The sequence below is a fragment of the Nipponia nippon genome, unplaced genomic scaffold (genome assembly GCF_047370975.1).
Source record: "Nipponia nippon isolate SJK-2023a ecotype South Korea unplaced genomic scaffold, ASM4737097v1 scaffold_6, whole genome shotgun sequence".
NCBI lineage: Eukaryota > Metazoa > Chordata > Aves > Pelecaniformes > Threskiornithidae > Nipponia > Nipponia nippon.
Genome location: NW_028262380.1, coordinates 64,648,977 through 64,667,322, shown reverse-complemented (window position 1 = coordinate 64,667,322; position 18,346 = coordinate 64,648,977). Strand labels below are relative to the sequence as shown.

Below are 18,346 nucleotides of genomic sequence, written 5' to 3'. Positions count from 1 at the left end.
TCTTATCCCATAGGAAATCCAAAATCTGTCATTCCTTTCCTTCCTGACTACTTCTGTCTTCTTCTTTCATTCTACTTCTACTTACATTTCTGCAAAATGTTTTCAAGGCCTTCTAAATTGCCAAGAGCACCGTGAGCCTGCCATGGATAGAGTAAGGTCTTGGGCTGCTAAGGGCTTCTATCTCATGCCAATACTCTGAGTGCTCAGCTCTGCAACAGCCTGTGAGATATGCCTACAGGAAACTTGGGTCTGAACACATTAGTTCTGCCACAATGACCTCCTACCCAGTGGGAAAAAAACCAGTCCAACTTCTGATCTGTTCTAATAGCAAAAAATTAACAGCTCAGGAGCAAATACTTTTTTCTTAAGGCAACTCCCTCTATACAAGGGGCCCTCCTATGCATCCCAATGGGTCTGCCTCCACACGAGGCTGCAACGCTGCCTAGGGCATATTAACAGAACCCAAAGCCCTTTCATGTCCTCTGAGGGGTACTAGTCAGAGTGAAGGCAACAAACAGCAGGGAAGAAAACTCAGCAGCCAAAGGGAAAAGGCTGCCCAAGATGAGCTAAAGTTACTCAGGCAAACACAGAATTTTATTGTGTGAAGTTCTTCATCAAGGAATGTATTTTGCCTCAATACAAGAGAGCGTAACTCAAAGTAAATGCTTTGTAGATGCCAGGCACTCTCTGCTTATCTTTTCTCAACACCATGTAGCTAATTCTTCTTATTCTGTACCTGTCAACTACATCAAATCATTTTTCTTACCTCTTAAAGTAGCCAATCCAAAAAAGTGATGCTCCACCAAGCCAATATGGGCAACAACCATATCAAAGACATCTTTACATATTGTTTTGGTATCACAGGTCAGCTCCAGCTTCTGCCCACTTAGAAGCATCACATTTACTTTTCGCCTGGTGTCATCATTCTTCCCTTTTTTAGTCTGCATTTTGTGAAATAAAATATCCCAACACTTACAATTGTGATAAAAGTGCATTTGTTGGTTTAACATACTTCCCCTGCCACCGATTGCTGAATAGCTCCTTTCTTACCAAGATAGACTTTGGTAGATCCAAGGAGATGAATGGCTCAATCGTCATTTTCACAAACTCAGGGCCAAAGAAATTCTGCAAATCACAAGAGTATGAATGAACACTGTGTTGCTGGAACAGAAGACTGAAGCACAGTTAACTCCTGCTCTGCAAATGCCAAAGAGGAACCAAAGGCCGAAACTAGAAAACTGTACTGAATTCCTCCCATGGGCTGGTAAGTCTAAAGAACCTGATTTTGCCAGCATGCATGCCAGATACCACTGGCAAGCTACACTGTTGGTGACATTATTACTCTGCATATTTTCCTTCATTTGCTGGGCAAAAAGCCAACACTGTAATATTATTTGTCTTCCTTTAAAATACAGGGTGTGGGTTGCATATTGGGACCATCTGGGCTTATCTGAGTAAGCAACTGCCTGACCGTACCAAGATTTTCTGCATTGGTGGCAATTCCGCCTTGACAAATCTCTGTCTGTGACACACAAGTCTCATCTCCTGAAGACCAAAGTGTTTCAGCCTATCTGCTGGGTTCAAGTAGAGATCCTGGCCAATTTTCTGTCTGCCTGTAGACAAATAAATGTTCTACTAATTCACCCTGTAAATTATAGGAGGTTACCTGTCCAAACTGTTCTAGGAAGACCTCTGCACAATACCCACTTCAATACTGATTAAAAAGTGGCCCAAGATTCACCTTTTGAGGGAAAACCTTCATTGACTACTGCCTATTACCTATTGTGTACTACATGTAAAACATCTGCACGTAAACCTCTTAAGGGCCGGGGGGAACCAACCTGCTTTAGTGTACATGAACTAACTCATCGGAGCGCTATGGACTGGAGACAGATACAGGAACTATTACCCTGGATTAGGACAGTGAATTCACCTGAGTCTTGTTTCAAGTTTTCCCATCCTTAAAAAAATAACAATAAATAAATCCAATTCACTGAAAGCAGCAGCAGAGGGCATCAAGCCATCATCTCTTCTAAACATCAGCCACTCTATTTACCTGTACCTCTGTCTCCCTCTTTCTCTGTAATCTTATATTTCATCCACATACCAAGACAGCTAGGAAAGAAAAAGGGAGTTTGCACGGTGATTCAGGGCGAACCCAAAGGGCAAATGAATCCTCTCTGCCTTTCTTTACCTTCCCAACTTGTTCATTTAATAACCTTCGATGCTGGTGGGACACATCCGCATTCCACTAAGAGAAATAAACGCAAATCGAAGTGGTTGAAAACACCAAAGAATACAGGAGAACACTACACCTTACCTTTGTTAGGACGCTATATTGTTTAATTGATGCAATATTTAGTCAAAGCTTGCTGTATGTTTTAGCATCTCTTGATACTGCTTTAGGCTACACAGCCACTAATGCCACAAAACCTCAGACATTTACCCTGTGACAGCAGGTCTTTCCTATCAGGGCAACACCAAACACCTAGTATTTAATCTGTTGATGACTGTTTATTACAGGACCCAGTTTATGAGTCCCACATATTAAGAGTTTCAGTCAAGACACTGCTCTGTTTCAATGACAATAAGAGTTCACCTGAGATCAGGGCATTACCCTCAGTTTTCTTTGTGTCATGGCTGTTTCCAGGGCTATTTCTCTCAGCGGATCTCTGGTGATGTCAAGCATTGAGGACCTAATTGCATCTCCTGGGTAGAGGTTAGGTCGGGACTGCCTTAGAGCCATTCTGGCTTGCAGTTGCATCATTTCTTCTTCCTGACGCTTTACCATCACTTCTTGACTTATTAGATTGCCTTCAAATGGTGCTTCATGTTGCCTACAGTATAGTCAGAGGGGGTGAAAGACATCAGTAGGCATGCCTAAGACATTCTGCTGCTTTAAGCACTTACCTAAGTGGAAACCCAGAAAAACCACAAAACTAGTTATCAAATACTACGTTAAACACAACATTTATTCAGCAGCCATGAGGTTAGCACTTTGCAGCAATCCATCAATATAGGAAATGAGCAAACATGCCAAGTTTCTACAGCTGCCTGTCATTTATTCATATGAAAATAAAGGCTCAGCTGCAGTCTAAAAAATACCTAACACTACAAACCCAGTGAATCAGTACAAAACCAGTGAACACCCAGGGGGAAGAAAAATATTAATGCTTTGACAATATCTTAATTTCTCTGTTCAAGCAGGGACCGTGGAAAAGGCATGCTTGAAAACATGTCGTTAAAGACAAAACGAAAATAATAGTGTACTTATATATAAGTAAATATTGCTCCAATCACTTTTTCTTGGTAGCAATTCTTTACAAACTCTTTGCACAGCACTGTTATTTATTCCCTGATTTTTCTGAGCAGTAGTATAGCTTGAAATATTTATATAAATATTTTGTATGTATCCACATCCTATATACTAAATTATTCTAAATATCATACTCTAATGTTTTCATCATCTTATTTTGCTGAAAAAAAAATCCCTTTTCTTTTAAATTCCCAAGAATGGCGTGGTTGATACACAGCCACCACAAAAAATAAATTAGAGTCTAAATTAATAATCTGAAGGAAAAGAGAGAAAAACAAAGAACCTCATCAGTATTTCTGAAAAACACAGCAACCTATCCTCCAGTTCTTTTCTCAGCACGTATGGATCCCAAATGTCCTACCAATTTTATTCTCTGTGGAAGGAAAGAAATGCCTGTCCCATTTTGGGTGAACAAAAGACATTTTTTATTTGAAAACCAGGAGGTTAGGAAATGTGAAGAAAGGAGAAATCCAAGAAAAATAAAACCAACTTCCACTCCCCTCCCTCTGTCCCATGCTTACAGAAAAACACCTTGAAACCCCAAACTAAATATAAACTAATCAAAGCTTCTTTAGAAATCCTAAAATGAGAAAAAACAATACTCTCCCTCTGTTAAGGTAACTATACAGAGGCAATTTTTAAACACAAATAGACAGGGGGAACTAACAAGACTTTCATCCACCAGAAAACACTTTTAGCAACTCTAAGCCAAGTGTTAGTTTAGATAGTACGCTAGACTAATGAAAAACATGAAAGAGCAAAGAAAGTGTTTTGAAGCCTGCATATCATTGCACTGAAGTTTAGGAATGCAGATAAATGTAGAGTAAGTCCTGCACTGACACTGACGTACAGCCCTTTGTAGTAAAAGGTGATCTACAGACTTTAAAGACTTTGAATTTATATACATACTTTTTAAAAGAACCTAAAGGTAAGTTTGGTGAATGACAAATCAGTTAATAAACCAAAAGAAAATGCACCTATCCAGACAGTACAGTTGTCTATGCTAATTAGCGGACATGCTTATCTTTTTACAGAAAAGTTTCTAATGAATGCCAATAGCGTGAACGGTGCACCACACTCTCTTAATTTTTTTAATACTGAAGTTTCATTGGTTAGCATACAAAACCAGCATTAAAATAAGAAGAGTTATGTTATCATGAGAGTCCAGACAATAAAATGCCACTAATGCACCACAAACCGGGCAAAACAATGCTGAAGTTCCTCAAATGGAATTTCAGGGAAGATATAGGGTAGTTACAGAAAAATGTATTAATGTAAGCCCATTATCCTTTCCATTGCGCAGGGCTTTCATAGCATTGCTTCCCTCCTCTGTTCCCTTCTGCAACAGACTTAATAACGTGCACCTAAAAGGACAAAGTAATGAGAAAAGGCCTCAGGCCTGCAAAGACTTGTGCACGTGCTTAGCTCTTCACCAAGAGGAAGCTTATTAAGATCGACGTATGTGGGAATATTCACAATGAACTAAGTAAAATACACCCACAAGTGCCCTTCAGATCAAGGTCTAAGGATGGGCTCTGAAATAAAACAAAAACAAACACTTTCGGAACATAAATATCTATGAATTATCAAAGATGATATGAAAAAGATAGGCATGTTGCAACTGGCTGTATCTGAAAACACTTGCTAATGTGAAAACCCCTACCGCAGAAAAAAATTTTGCCTTTTTAATAACATACAGCTCTGTGCAATAGAAGCAATCATAAGTTACTGCGTAAAATATTATCATTATATTGGTTTATCATCTTCATTGACATATATTAGTTTCTCTGAAAACTGGGGTGGGTGTGGGGTGTCCAGGGAGGAAGCTCAAAAACCTAATGGTTTAAAAATTTTCCTAACTTAGTGTATAAGCACTGTCACCAACCAGAAATCAGCATGCTTCAGCATCCTGGATGAGTAAAACTAACTCTGGCTTGGTCAGACTGTCAATTTTCTATGGAGCATGTCAGCATGATTCACTCTTTAGGTTCCAAGACAAGGAATGCATCTCTCATTCTACAGAAGAGGAGATACTGTTGACAGATACAGGTAGAGTTCTTCTGTGAACTTCGGAATATTCAAGTATTATTACTCCAACAACAAAAAAAATCCAAACAACATTCCTAACATATAACATCATAAAAGTGTGTTTCCTATGGTACTTCACAAGACAAGTATTTGGCTGCTACTCTGTATTTTCATCAATGCTTGACTGCAAACCAGAATCTCAGTTACTTATTAACCTGAAGACAGTAGGTGAGCTGTCACCTGGAAGGCTGGCTCCTATAAAAGCGGGAAGCGAATTAACTCCTCACCTAGTGTACTTACCAAGAAATTAGCAGGTATTGGATCAGAGAAGGAAGCTGGAAGAAGGGAAGCAGGCAGGCATTCTCTAATGATTAGTGCAGTGGAAAGGTCAGGAATAGATCGAGAAAGACTGATGCCTTTTGGTAAAGTAGGAAGGATATGGAAATGAAATCTAGTGGAAGGAAAAGGCAACAGAAGGAAGAGATCCATGTCAGCTGCTGCTCCTAGAGAGAAAAAGGAAGAAATAGTAAAGGAAGACAAAGAAAAAAAAAAGGGGGGGGGGGAGAGGCGGGAATGGGCAAAAATAGGGGATACAAGAAGCAAAGAGGAAACACAGACACAAGTATCCATTGCCATGAGGAAAGCATTCCAAGAAGTTTAAAGGATAACAACAGTCACAGGCCATGAGAAGGGTTTAAGTGTACTCTGAGCGTACTGCTGAAAAATCTATGGCTTCTGCTAGTTTAAGAGCAGGCCAGCCCACCCAAACAGCAAGTCACGCTGGCTAGTAACTCTGAACAGCTTCACTGGTTTTCTTTTATATTGGCAGCAGACTCCCTCAAATTCAAATCCCCCTATTTGATTTACAACTCAGTTTTACAAGGATAATTCCGTGGATAATCAAGCAGGCTGCCTCTAAGGACAAACCACAGGAGCAGTAAATTCAATATGTATTGAAGTACAGATGGTATCTCTGAACACAGAGAAAACCACTGAAACATGCTCCCAAGTGCTGATGGAATTCAAGTAATGGATTAAGTAGCATATAGTCTCCCAAACCCTGAAATCAAGCGAACAGCCAAAAAATGTAAACTCTGAGAATCTGCTCCTTGGATCTACTTGTTATCAAGAGTTTTACTTTGAGAGCTTATGTTTCTGAAATTGTAAAAGCCATGATCTTCTGCAACACAGGACATTTTAAAGCAGCAGCATGCAATGTTCTGGATAAAAATATTAAGTTATTTTCTTAGAAATCTCCCTGCTTAACTAGCTACTATCTTTGATGGTATTCCTTTTTACACTTGTTAGCACTGGAAAGTTTTAACAGTTGTTGGAGAAAGAGAGAGACAGAGTGCACGTACCGTTTTCTATTCAGCTCACATAATTAACAGAGATATTATCTAAGTATTATTTTAGGACCAAATTCTGCTCATGGCTGCTTTCCTGTTTCTCAATAGGTCTACAAAATAACCTAGTAAAACTAGCTTTCAGGAGTTCAGCCTCATTTTTCCGTCTTGAATATACTTACTAGTTTGGTACTTAGATTTAAAAAAAAAAAAAAAAAAAGAAACTTCTTCACCTTATGAAAAGAGGGGAACAATTATGAAAATCAGTAAAGAGCTATCTGTGGTACATTATCATGACATTTTTGTGCAAGGGCAGAGTGGTACCTTTTACCAAAGGCATAGAGAGGAGGCCATGCAGAAACAGGAGATTCAAAAAAATACTAAGCCTTGAAGTAAGACTGTATAGTTACATACATGTAAAATTCACTCCATTGCTAAGCACAACAGATAAGTCTATGCTGCACTTACAAAACAATATTTTCCTTCTAGATTTCACACATATACAAATTACGCCCATTGAAGGTACCGGTCTTAACAGAGCAGTATCAAGTAAAATAATGTAAAAGGAACCATGAGAAAGTACGTACTGTTTTACCATGGCATTTTCACTTGCATAAGAGGCCTGATTCATTTACAATAATGTGACTCATTTACATACCACATACTACAAAATGTTTCAGAAACGGAAAGTAAATAGAAACAAAAGTTCTCTATCAGCATCTGCAAATTACTGCTGTTCTCTTTTGAAGCATAGCTACAGTGTTGAGTTGGCAGCTTTCCTGGGTTCAACTCAAAGAAGAATGAAGGTTGACTTAGCCGTATTCACCAAAAGAAAAAAAACAATGGCAAATAAGTTAAGAAAGCTACATGGTCATTCTGTACACACAGTAGTAATAGTCTACTTTGCCATTTTAGTGTGGTGCTAAGAGAGCATAAAATGCAAAGCAGAAGTTTACAGCTCTTTAACGGGGTTACATGGAACATAAACCTGTCACCCAAGTCCTTGAAAATTTGCCCTAAAAGCTCACCTACCAGCCAAAATCCTCTTACATCAAGACAGGCTGGATTTCTAAGACTGCTTGGACACTGCAGTTTAACACATGCACTGTTACATGAACAGATACCACATTCCTGCCAACAAAGCAGTGCTGACCCAGCTAAGCAATGCCTAAATACTTCTCCCCTGCAAGGAATGCCAATCTATACATTTCCAAATGACTTCGCATTTTTCAGGCAAAGTGCAAGTAGTAAGAAAACCAATGCTGCTGCTCAGCAGATCACCGAAAGCTGTAGGATTTCCAAGTGACTGTTCTCCTGTTCATCTGCATTTGGATACGGCTCATCTGAGACCCTGCCTTACTCAGATCCATTTAAGGCACACAATATAGTGCAAGAAGCAGATGTTCATTTATTTTCATCTCCACGTTCAAAGCATGGCTCTAAGCCCTACTCACTGCACATCATCCTATGCCCAGAGGACACATTTGACAGCCTTGCCACATCACCTGAAACAGTTTCAATCTTCAGACACCTCTAAGTTTCTTTAATAGGATAGAGCAAGATTCCCATCCAACTTATGGCCAAACCATACAAATATCCTAAAATACTGAGCACAGCAGCAAACTGTCTCCTGATCTACCCCAAATAAAGCCCAAAGCTGCTCAGAGAAGGCTTTGCTGTTGAAATGTGGTGAGGGAACAGGGGGAAAACACAACCTTTTTTTTTTTTTTTTTTTTCTTTTTCCCTTACTACAAAAGTTATTTGAATCGTTTTGATAAAATATTCTAAGGTGATTCAGCATCTGGCAGAGACTAGAAGAACAAAATTTTCTGTCCAGAAAGTCAATGGCAATAAAAATTCTCAAACATTTAGAATGGAACCACTCTCAAAACCTAGCAGGTATGGTAAGATACGCTTCTGCTGTACAAAGATGCTGTATTAAGGTGACGTATAAAGCAGAACCTGCTTTTTAAAGCAATATTGATGAACAGCACTTGAAAAAATGAAACCCAAACAGAGGTAATATTCAAATACACAGCACAGCAAAATAAATTTCAAAAAGCATAAATTGTTACTGAATTGGCCTGCCTAATCAGTGCTGAGGTATTAAAAAAAATTAATCCAAACACAACAACATAAACTAAGAGTTTGCCAGAATAACCAACCAAATGTATGGCTTTTGGTGCATTTCAAAGAAATAAGCATGCTATCATTTCCTTATTAAATGAAAAAAATGCAAATTAATCTGTATTAATATCAATACTTTCCAGAACTTTATTTTAGAAAAGTATAATCAAAATAAAAATTATTAAATATTTCCAAGCAGAACATAGCCCCTGACCTTCTGACAGATATAGCAACTTGATAGAGTACAACCCAGTCTCCATTAAATATGGGAACTGAATTTGGATTCCTATCCGGTATACTTACCTCTACACCACAGTGCATCACGAGACTTTTACTTCAGTCTGCAATATGTAATTCTGAAATGCTATTTTCTTGCAAGTACAACATGGCATTTTTTTAAACCTTAAACAGAAGCTGGGATGGGAGTGAAAAATTCGCTTGCAGATTTAAAATAATTTTTTTGATAAAGACAAAGCCCTCCAAGACATATTGATTTCACAGGGTTTACCTTGCCCTCTGAGAATTAGCTTGACTTGATGTGGAGATATCATCAGCACCTGGCAAAGCACCACTGGCATCATCTCTCTTGAAACCTTCATTTCTTCTCACTAGCAAACCAAAAGACAAATTAATACCTGACTGAGCAACAAAGCACACAGAGTAATCCCGTCTAAAAATCAGGGACTTATCAGTCTTATGAGATTACTTAGAAGGAATCAGATTCATGTGTTCTGCACAATGGCATTACAGTATTAGACAAACTAGCATTATGAAGTTGATTTCAGTTTTCAAAGCGATCTTATAGTTTCCCCCAATGAAGACAGCTGCACTACACAAGTCCTTTGAAGAGTACTAAGGAAGGCCTAAAAGAAACCACAGTAAAAAAACCCCACACAACTGCACAGACACCCTTCCAAGGTGATACATTTCTTTGTCAGCTATGAGCTGAGACACATACATGGCAGAGACATACAAAACCACTCCAGAACAGAAACAGAGCAGCTAGGTAAAGCTTATGCATCCAGTTCACAAGAAGAGAGTTAGGAAACCAGTATATATATTGCTGAGCTCTTGTGTTCAATTTTTGTCCCTGGAATCTGACTCCTTATAATTTATCAAATTTTTTTTTCTTTTGGCAATATACTAACTTGCTATTTGTAATAGTTATCTCCTTTGCTGGTACATCTTACTGTTGCAGCATCTGAGATGCTACACTTAGAGCTTGATTTAGCAAACTACTTCACTTTCATCTCTTAGCGTACCCTCAATAAACAGAGCTAGCAGGAGAGCTCTTGCAGAACACATTGCAGCCACACTGATTTAGAAATAGTTCTCCTTGATAGTCATTTCACTGGGTCCAGCAATACTACTGCTAGTAGCCAGAAAGCAGCTCTCTCTTGCCTGTACAAACTTAGGAGTTGTTGACTTTGGACTGGAAAACATGAGCAGCCTGTTCTAAATGGCAAGAAAATGAAGAGAAATGCGTTACAAGCGCCTTGCTACTTGTTACCGCTCCTTAGGCTTCTGGCTCGGCAAGTGGGAGGACAGACAAACACAAGGAAGGCAGAGAGAGCAGCGAGTACAGGGAGGCTGGGTTGGAATTCTGTGCGTACAGAATACATACGGTGCAGCTATACTCTAGCTTCCTAACTATTGCTTTCTTTCCTCATTTTCATCAAATGGTTTGTCTCCATCACTTATAATGATTCGGCGAAGCCGACCGTTTAATCAACTGTGCTCTCCTCTTGACTTCTTTTCACCATTCTAGCACTTTTTGAAAAAAAAATGCTCCAAGCATTTCCTTCTATGCTGTGCTTCCACTGTGTAAAGAAAACCCTTCCTGCCATGTATCAGCAAACAACCCTTCATATTATCACCTGCTTTTCTAAGCCATTAACTTCATAGAACTTAGTTAAATTTATCATACAAACAGCCTGTACTATGTACTACTTTTGCATTACACTGAAATCCTTGGCCTATAAATTATCAACCATCTAACCCTCACAGTAAAACCCACTGATATAAAAATAATTAAACCATGTATGTCCCATATAAAGCTTTTGCAATTTACTGTTATTGTACGCTAATAACTTGATCATTTTTGTGCTTCTGAAGACAACATGTTATTTAAAACAAGCACTCCAGTAAAAAGTTAACCATTTCCAGGTTTTCCTACCACGTTCCCTTCCAGAAAGCTAAATGTCAAATGCATTTCTGAACAGACTGCCAATTATGCTGAACTGTACACAATGTTGTCATTACATGAGATCATCTTACAACTTCGTATTAGTGGCAATCATCAAGCCTCCTACTAAAGATTTAACTTCATACTTTTGGGATCTATTTTTCATCTTTAACTTTTTTCTTCAGGTTTTTTTGTTTGGTTAGTTGGTTGGTTTGGGGTTTTTTTTTGTTTGTTTCGGTTTTTTGTTTGTTTGTTTTTTGTTGTTTTTGTTTTCGTTGTTTTTGTGTTTTTTTTTTTTTAACCACAGGTCTTACCTTGCCTGAAATCTGGTTCCGAAGAAATAACAGATGGACTTTCACTCGAAGTACTATAAACATCGCTGTGGTAAGACTTGTACCTTCTCAAAGGCTCTGAAAGTTTAAATCAGGGTATTAGAAGAGTAAGAGAGCAACAGTTCTAATGCAAAAATCAAATACAAATTAACATCTGAAATTTTTTGAATCTTTTCAGAACGTTTTTAAATGTCCGTCTGTGGCTATGGAGTCTGAAAGCAAAGAGGCAGTGGACGCTGTGCAGTCCCATTCTGTCCCTGCAGCCTGAGGGTTCTGTGGTCTGCCTGGCCTCTCTTGGCTATCCTAACAGAGCCACCTCCTCTGAACTTCTCTCATCATCACTTCCAAGTTAAAACTAGTATTTAAAAAACAGCAAAACCCAAGAAAAAAAAAAAAAAAACAATCCTCCTGCAAACAAAACTGATGAAAACATTTGGTGTGCACCTCTTGACGGGACTAGAGGAAATGGCCTCAAGCTGCGCCAGGGCAGGTTTAAATTAGGTATTAGGAAGAACTTCTTCACTGAAAGGGTAGTCAGGCACTGGACCAGGCTGCCCAGGGAGTGGTTGAGTCCCCATCCCTGGATGTATTTAAAAGCCTTGTAGACGTGGTGCTCAGGGACATGGTTTAGGGGTGGACTTGGCAGTGCTGGGTTAACGGTTGGACTTGATGATCTTAAAGGTCTTTTCCAACCTAAACGATTCTATGATTCTCCTGTGTACAAAGCAACCACCAGGACTCAGTCCCTGGTTCCTTCATGATGAAAAAGGAAAAATATCCACAGCGACAAAGCAGGAACTGGAAAATTATAATTCATTCAGCTCATCCTTGACATCCACAAAACATGATTAACAACCAATTAATAAGCCCCTATAGGATATTTAATTAACCAGAACAGCTAACTGCATGTGATGAGAAATCAATACAGCACTCTCAGTGGATTCTTTAAATAACATACTGGAGCAAAGGACTCCACAGAAGGGGAATGTACGTGTCATTTGCAACAATCTCCCAAAACCTTCCTATGCACAAGCCAACAACCAACCACATAGCGTGCATAAAAGCAGAAAACAAAACAAAAAAGTCCCCACATTCTGGGATTACCAATCCTTCACTGTCTAAGTGAGAGAAAACTTCAGGTGTCTTCATCTGCCAGAAGGCTGTCTCTGGTCAAACTACAGTTGATGTTTTTGAAAATAAAAGTGATGATATAGAGAAAACACATGTAACTGCTGTGAAGACAAGTGCAGATCACTACAGCAAGGAATATAAAATGTAAGAACACAAAATGGGGAACACATGAGCAGATGAGTCTGGAGGCTGCAAAAATGAAGTCGGAGGTTCCAACTTCCCACATCCAGAAAACAAAACGCCTGGTGAAAAATCCTGCAAGAACAATAAACCCGCAGCATAACCTGTATTAAGTCAGAGGACAAGTTAGACATGCAGTCAACAGCACTATTCATTCAGACTTCCTACAGAAGCAGGGAAAACTCCAAATAGGAAAAAGGCATGAAAAGACAGAAGATAATACAGTAGATCAAGACTAAGGACTAGTTCATGTTAATTTTGGACTATCTGTTTCCAAAACCTCCCTCCTTAAAAGCCAGCATTTCCTGCATTTCTACCAGCTCACTTGGGTTGTACAGTTCCCTACTGCCCCACCAAATGCAAGATTCTTTAAGAACACTGGGAGAAGTAAGCAAGTCACCAATCAACCCATGAAACCAACTGCTCCTGCCAGCCCATCCCAGTTGCGCAGCTTAGCAGCATAAAACCCAATTAATCCTAAGGACATTTCACATTACTCTCAGAAACGAGCAATACTGCTTGCACATTTGCAAACCAACCAACAGCAAGATGACGAGAATTCACTGGGGAGGGCGTGGGGGGGTGGGGTTGCTTCAGTCTTTCACAACGGCTACTTTCAGCATTCTGGATTTTACAAGGAAATCTACTGCCAATCTAGCAATTACCTGCCTAACAAGGGGAATAAAAAACAAATTCAGCGGGTAGCTTTTGGAGATGTATTTTTAAAATGCTCCCAGCCCTTTAAGTGAGGCATCAATCCAAACATGATACTGGAGCTACAGCAGAGAAACGTTTAACTGAAAACAGATCTTTTCTTTCCCAGTAGTTCTATTAGCTGTAGGTTTTTCAAGTCTGCTAAACCAACTTTGAAGTAAGAGGATGGAAAAGGAACAATAAAATATAGCATGAGATTTTAAACAGATTTATTTTTTTCCACCTAGTCAGCAGCCTGGGCTTCCTGAATTGCACACAAGTTGTGGCTCCATCCTGGTTCTTCGAGACATGAAATTTCGCAAAAAATCAATGTAAAGTGGAAAAACAGAAATCTAGAGTTAAAACATGAAGCAAGTGTTTGTATGTGGTGGCATGATCCTCTGCAGGGTATTTGACTTCTCTTGACTCATCCTGTTAGCAGGAGTTGGCACCCTGCTGTAGGTCGAGGGGTAAGTTCATGAGCCAAGAAACATAAAGCGAGATCCCCATTCACTGCTTATCTCAGTGTTTTCACAGACCTGCACATGAAACCCAGCTAGGTTTAAACCTATTCTCCCAGCATTCACAAGTAGAGACAGAGATGGGACCACCCTCCTCCTTTCTTGTCACATCTTTCTCCCTAGCCAAGACCATACAACTTATCCCAGTAACATGAGCAAAGGCATTCTTCTCATCTTCTGGATGCATTTTACAACCTTTCCACGTGGGGCTGCATCAATGACTATCAGCCTGTTCAGCCTCGGGACAAAAGTTTAAAGGAAATTAAGAAGCTACAGCCTGAAATTCAGGGTGAATCCTCTAGATTTTTCTTCACTTTGCTCAGTTTAGGGAAAATATATACAGATGTGGAACTGTTTGCTGCTGGGGCATCTTCTCTTTGGCAACCACCTTCCAGTTCTCTGCTGGTATACACACGTCTATATACACTCCCTATATGTCCCCCCAACATCGCACCTCCTCTTAACCAAACATAATCTTTTCCAGGGCACGAACACGGTATGCACTGCAGACCTGCAAACATGCAATTAAATTCTAAATATTGAGACTACTGTATCTATAATGCTTGCAAAATTACCCAAATAATTTATGCTTTCTCCTCTGCTCCAGCAAATTCTCCTCAATTCTAACATGTCATATTAGGTTTTAACTTCAGAGAAGGCACTTGGATCATGTCCAAGCCAAACTTCTAATTAGGAACTGGCTTCCAAAGCTCACAAAGTCCCAATTCTGGGATCAAGTTAAAGTTAAGCTTTTCATACAATAGTTTAAAAAATGAGGACAAACTTCCAGCCTGTCTGGCTGGGAAGAAACTGAAAGACGACATCACTAAAACCTAAAGACGACAATGAAACAACTTATCTCCCACATTTACAATTTTCCCTGGGAATTCTGAATGGCCTTGGTTTGTTGGTTTGGTCTGGTTTTTCCTTTGTTTTTTTTTTTTTTGTTTTTGTTTTTTTTTTTTTTTTTTTTTTGGTAACTGAAGAAAGACTTCAGAATTGATTTAACTTCTAGAAACATCAAGCACACTGTAGCAAAAATTATTCTACCAGTTACCCCTTCTTAACATTTCAGTGTTTAGATTTCAGTCTCTTACCAGAACACTTCAGTCATTTCATACCTTAGTAGAAAAACAAACCTGAGTTTAAGCATGTTTTAAGAGTCCGTAACTAAAACTAATATATAAAACTTGTACCAATAATATAAGTTAACACGTGGTAGCACCACGATGCAGAGAGGAATGAATCATTACAACTTGAAAAATCTGTGTTTGTCCTACTTCGTGCTGCGGTGGTGCTTTTTCATTCTCCCTATCAAAGCCAGCAGAGCACAACCTTACAGGCACCTAACGCAGCATAAAATAACAAAACACACTATTTACGCAAGGCAAGGCATGCAAGCCCAGACAAGTAATTTACAGAAAGCCTCATCTCAGCCAACTTCAACAGAAATCAGAGAACCACATTTAGCTTGGAATTTCATTATCCTGAACACATGACTCACATTAGATACACAGGTTTTCAAATGCACATTATTACAGAATTATTACTGGCTGTACAGAGAAGGAAAAGGACAGAGAAGATGGCAGAGTTAAACCGGCAGTTTCATGACAAGGAAGGAGCTCTTGTTTGCTCTTTGCGGTTTATCGGTGGGTGTCTCTTACCTAAGAATGTTACTGTAATACCATTTAAAAGACATTAACTGTCCTTTAGGAGAGGTTGGGACTTGCTTCTTTCACAAGAGTTTAACCAATCGGCTAGAGTCATATTGACTCTTCCTTTTCCTCTTTTCATTTAAGAAAACTTGAATTATCTTATGCAAGGCAGCATAGGTTTAACAGGAAGAACGTAGAGATCCAGAATAAATCCCTGGTAAGGATTCATGTCCAACAAGTGCACAGGGAAATAAATCCATTCAGCCTTCCAGGGGAGCAGGCTCATTTTAACTTGCCAGATTGCCACCACCCATATTCTAAATTAAAAAGCTGTCTTGTGCATGCAACCCAAGTCACTAGTCATCCAGGCGACTCCCTAGAGAGCCTAACGGACATCTGATGCATAGGGCCCAGCGGGATCCGAGTGACAGGAAGAAACAGAGCCTTGCAAAATTGCGGAACACACACATCTCTAGGGCTAGGCTGGAAAGGAAAACAGCAAGATTAAAAATAACAACTCCAGGGTCTGGTAAGAACTCAGTGTCTTGTACTTAGAAAGACCCCCTTCTTTTGTGCCACCTAGGATAAGGCATGTAAATGGACACAGACACAGACTGAAAGTGCGGCCAGTAACGTTGTTTGATTTAAATGTTTTATCCAACTGAGAACGCAATGTGTTGACTAAAAATTGGTAATCCCAGACTGTGCGAGCTGCTGAAAGCTTGATAAAGCAAATAAAGCAGATTCCACTTTGCTGTGCAATTACGGAATTGCAAGAGCTGTTTTGCTACCTTATGTTAAACTGTGTAATTCAGAACAAAATAATAGTGGCTGATGCCAGAGTACTTGTACTTTACAGAAATCCCTCAAACATTTATTTTTTTCCTTGAAAAGCCAACTCTGTAGTCTCAGTAAAATTAACAACTGAAAGTTTTCTATCTAAAATAGTATCAGTCCATTATCCTACCCTTCAGCTTCATTATTACAATTTCTGAACGTTGTTCACTGAACCTTACCCTTACCAGACATACCAACCACATGAGACTCTGTTTCGTCACCACTGAATTTAAATCATACTGCAGCACAATGGTCGTGAGACATGTGTAAACTGAGCCTTAATTTGCTTTCACATGCAAACAGATATACCATTGTGGATGACTCGCATTTCCTCTGCTTAGCCTACACGTGAACTGAGTACATACAATTCAAGAGAAAAAGAAAGAATGCACACTTCATTGACTTTACAGAGGTAAGTTTGTAAAGTAGCTATTCCTCTTTTGCCCTAAATCCAATCTCCCATTTAACCCACTTCTACAGAAGCTCCCAAATTCAAATCTCTGCGGCTTCATTTGCTGGGATAAATTACCACCGACAGCTGCCTGATTACCTGCAGAATTTTTCCCTTATTCAAAAATGCAGCTTCAAACTAAGAGAGCTTTTAAAATCCGGACATTTAGAGTATCCCTAACCGTAACTCCCCACCTAAACAGTCATAATATGGAAGTTTTATAAATAGGGTCCAGATGACTCTTCAGGGTAGCTAATGAAAACATTGTTTTGTGAGATAAAGACACAAAAGACTTAGGAGGCAGAGACGCATCTCTACAAACACAGAATATTACTGCCTCTTCTTGCTGACTGTATGAAGCAGAGAGCAATAAGTGGACAAAAAAAAAAAAAAAAAGAGGACTTAATCATCTGGGTTTTCAGTTGGAAAAATCAAAGGTAAAAAGAGAGAGGGATAAACACAACTTGAAGCTCTGGGATTCACATGGTTCCCAACTGCAAAAACATTTAACAAAGGCTTGAGAATATTTCCAAACCACCCCCATTCTCCCACCCCTGGATTCAGCATTCCAAAGCTTCAGCAAGATCAGCTTTTTTGGTATCCTCCCCTCCTTTTCCTCCCTGTCTGCTATTTAACCCACAGCCAGCTAACATTACTACTCTCCTAACTGGTTTTGTGCTCCTGTATTCCACCAGGACACAGGCAATCTTTACACCTTGCTCCCTCATGTATCTCATTCACAATATCCTCATAAGCAAAACTGCATATAAAATAAGAAGGATGCACTTTCACTCAAGTAACACATAAACCAATTCACTTTGAATTATGCATACACTCAAAACAAGGGCGGGGGAAGCTGCCTAAGCAAATAAAAGGGAGAGATTCATACAAGGCTACCATCTCACAGCCTTGTGCCTTACTATTGTGCCATTTGAAGGCAGGCCTGAGATATGAAAACTGAAGCGTGTTTACACTTCATCACTCTCAGAAGATACAACCAATTTTGTGGGTGAGAAGACAAAGAAAGCTGGGAGCAAAGGAGAACAGCTGACACTCACGCTCTTGAGAGGCAATGCAGGCTTGCAAAATGTAAAAGGCAGAATATTATTTTCTCTCTGAAATGAGACACTGTCCGTTGGTGCCAAGCAACAATTTCCAAGTTTCAAAAGAACAACAAAACCCAAATCTGCTCTCCTGGTACAGATAAACTGCTTGGGTTTAACATCTCACAACTTCACAACTCTAAACAATTCTGCCTAAGCTCACAAAACCTACATAACAAAACCAAGAATGAACAATAGCAGTGGAGATGCAGAACTTACTCTCCCATCTCTTGGCAAGATTAACACATATTTGTGGAATCCGTTCTTACTGTTCAGAATTGGCTACACCTGAAGTCAAATAGCAGTCTCTTTCCCTTCCCCCCATCTGGCTAAGCACCTAATCATGAACAATCATCTTTAGTATACATAAATAAACAACCTCAACCCTGAAACTGTACAGCAGAATAAGATATAAAACAGCAAGTTCATGAGCAAGGCACT

General features: G+C 39.4%; 1 protein-coding gene across 6 annotated transcripts in view; it reads right to left on the bottom strand.

Annotated features, from left to right (window-relative positions):
* Window positions 1–18,346, bottom strand: part of PTPN13 (protein tyrosine phosphatase non-receptor type 13) — a 129,593-nt gene that overhangs the window by 42,089 nt on the left and 69,158 nt on the right. For all 6 annotated transcript variants that reach the window (XM_087737143.1, XM_087737147.1, XM_087737148.1 and 3 more), the window contains 5 exons: window positions 11,317–11,412; window positions 9,326–9,425; window positions 2,618–2,837; window positions 1,051–1,125; window positions 767–941 (listed from right to left, as the gene is read on the bottom strand). In XM_087737143.1, coding sequence (XP_087593269.1) covers window positions 767–941; window positions 1,051–1,125; window positions 2,618–2,837; window positions 9,326–9,425; window positions 11,317–11,412 — 666 coding nt within the window. The remainder of the gene's footprint in view (window positions 1–766; window positions 942–1,050; window positions 1,126–2,617; window positions 2,838–9,325; window positions 9,426–11,316; window positions 11,413–18,346) is intronic.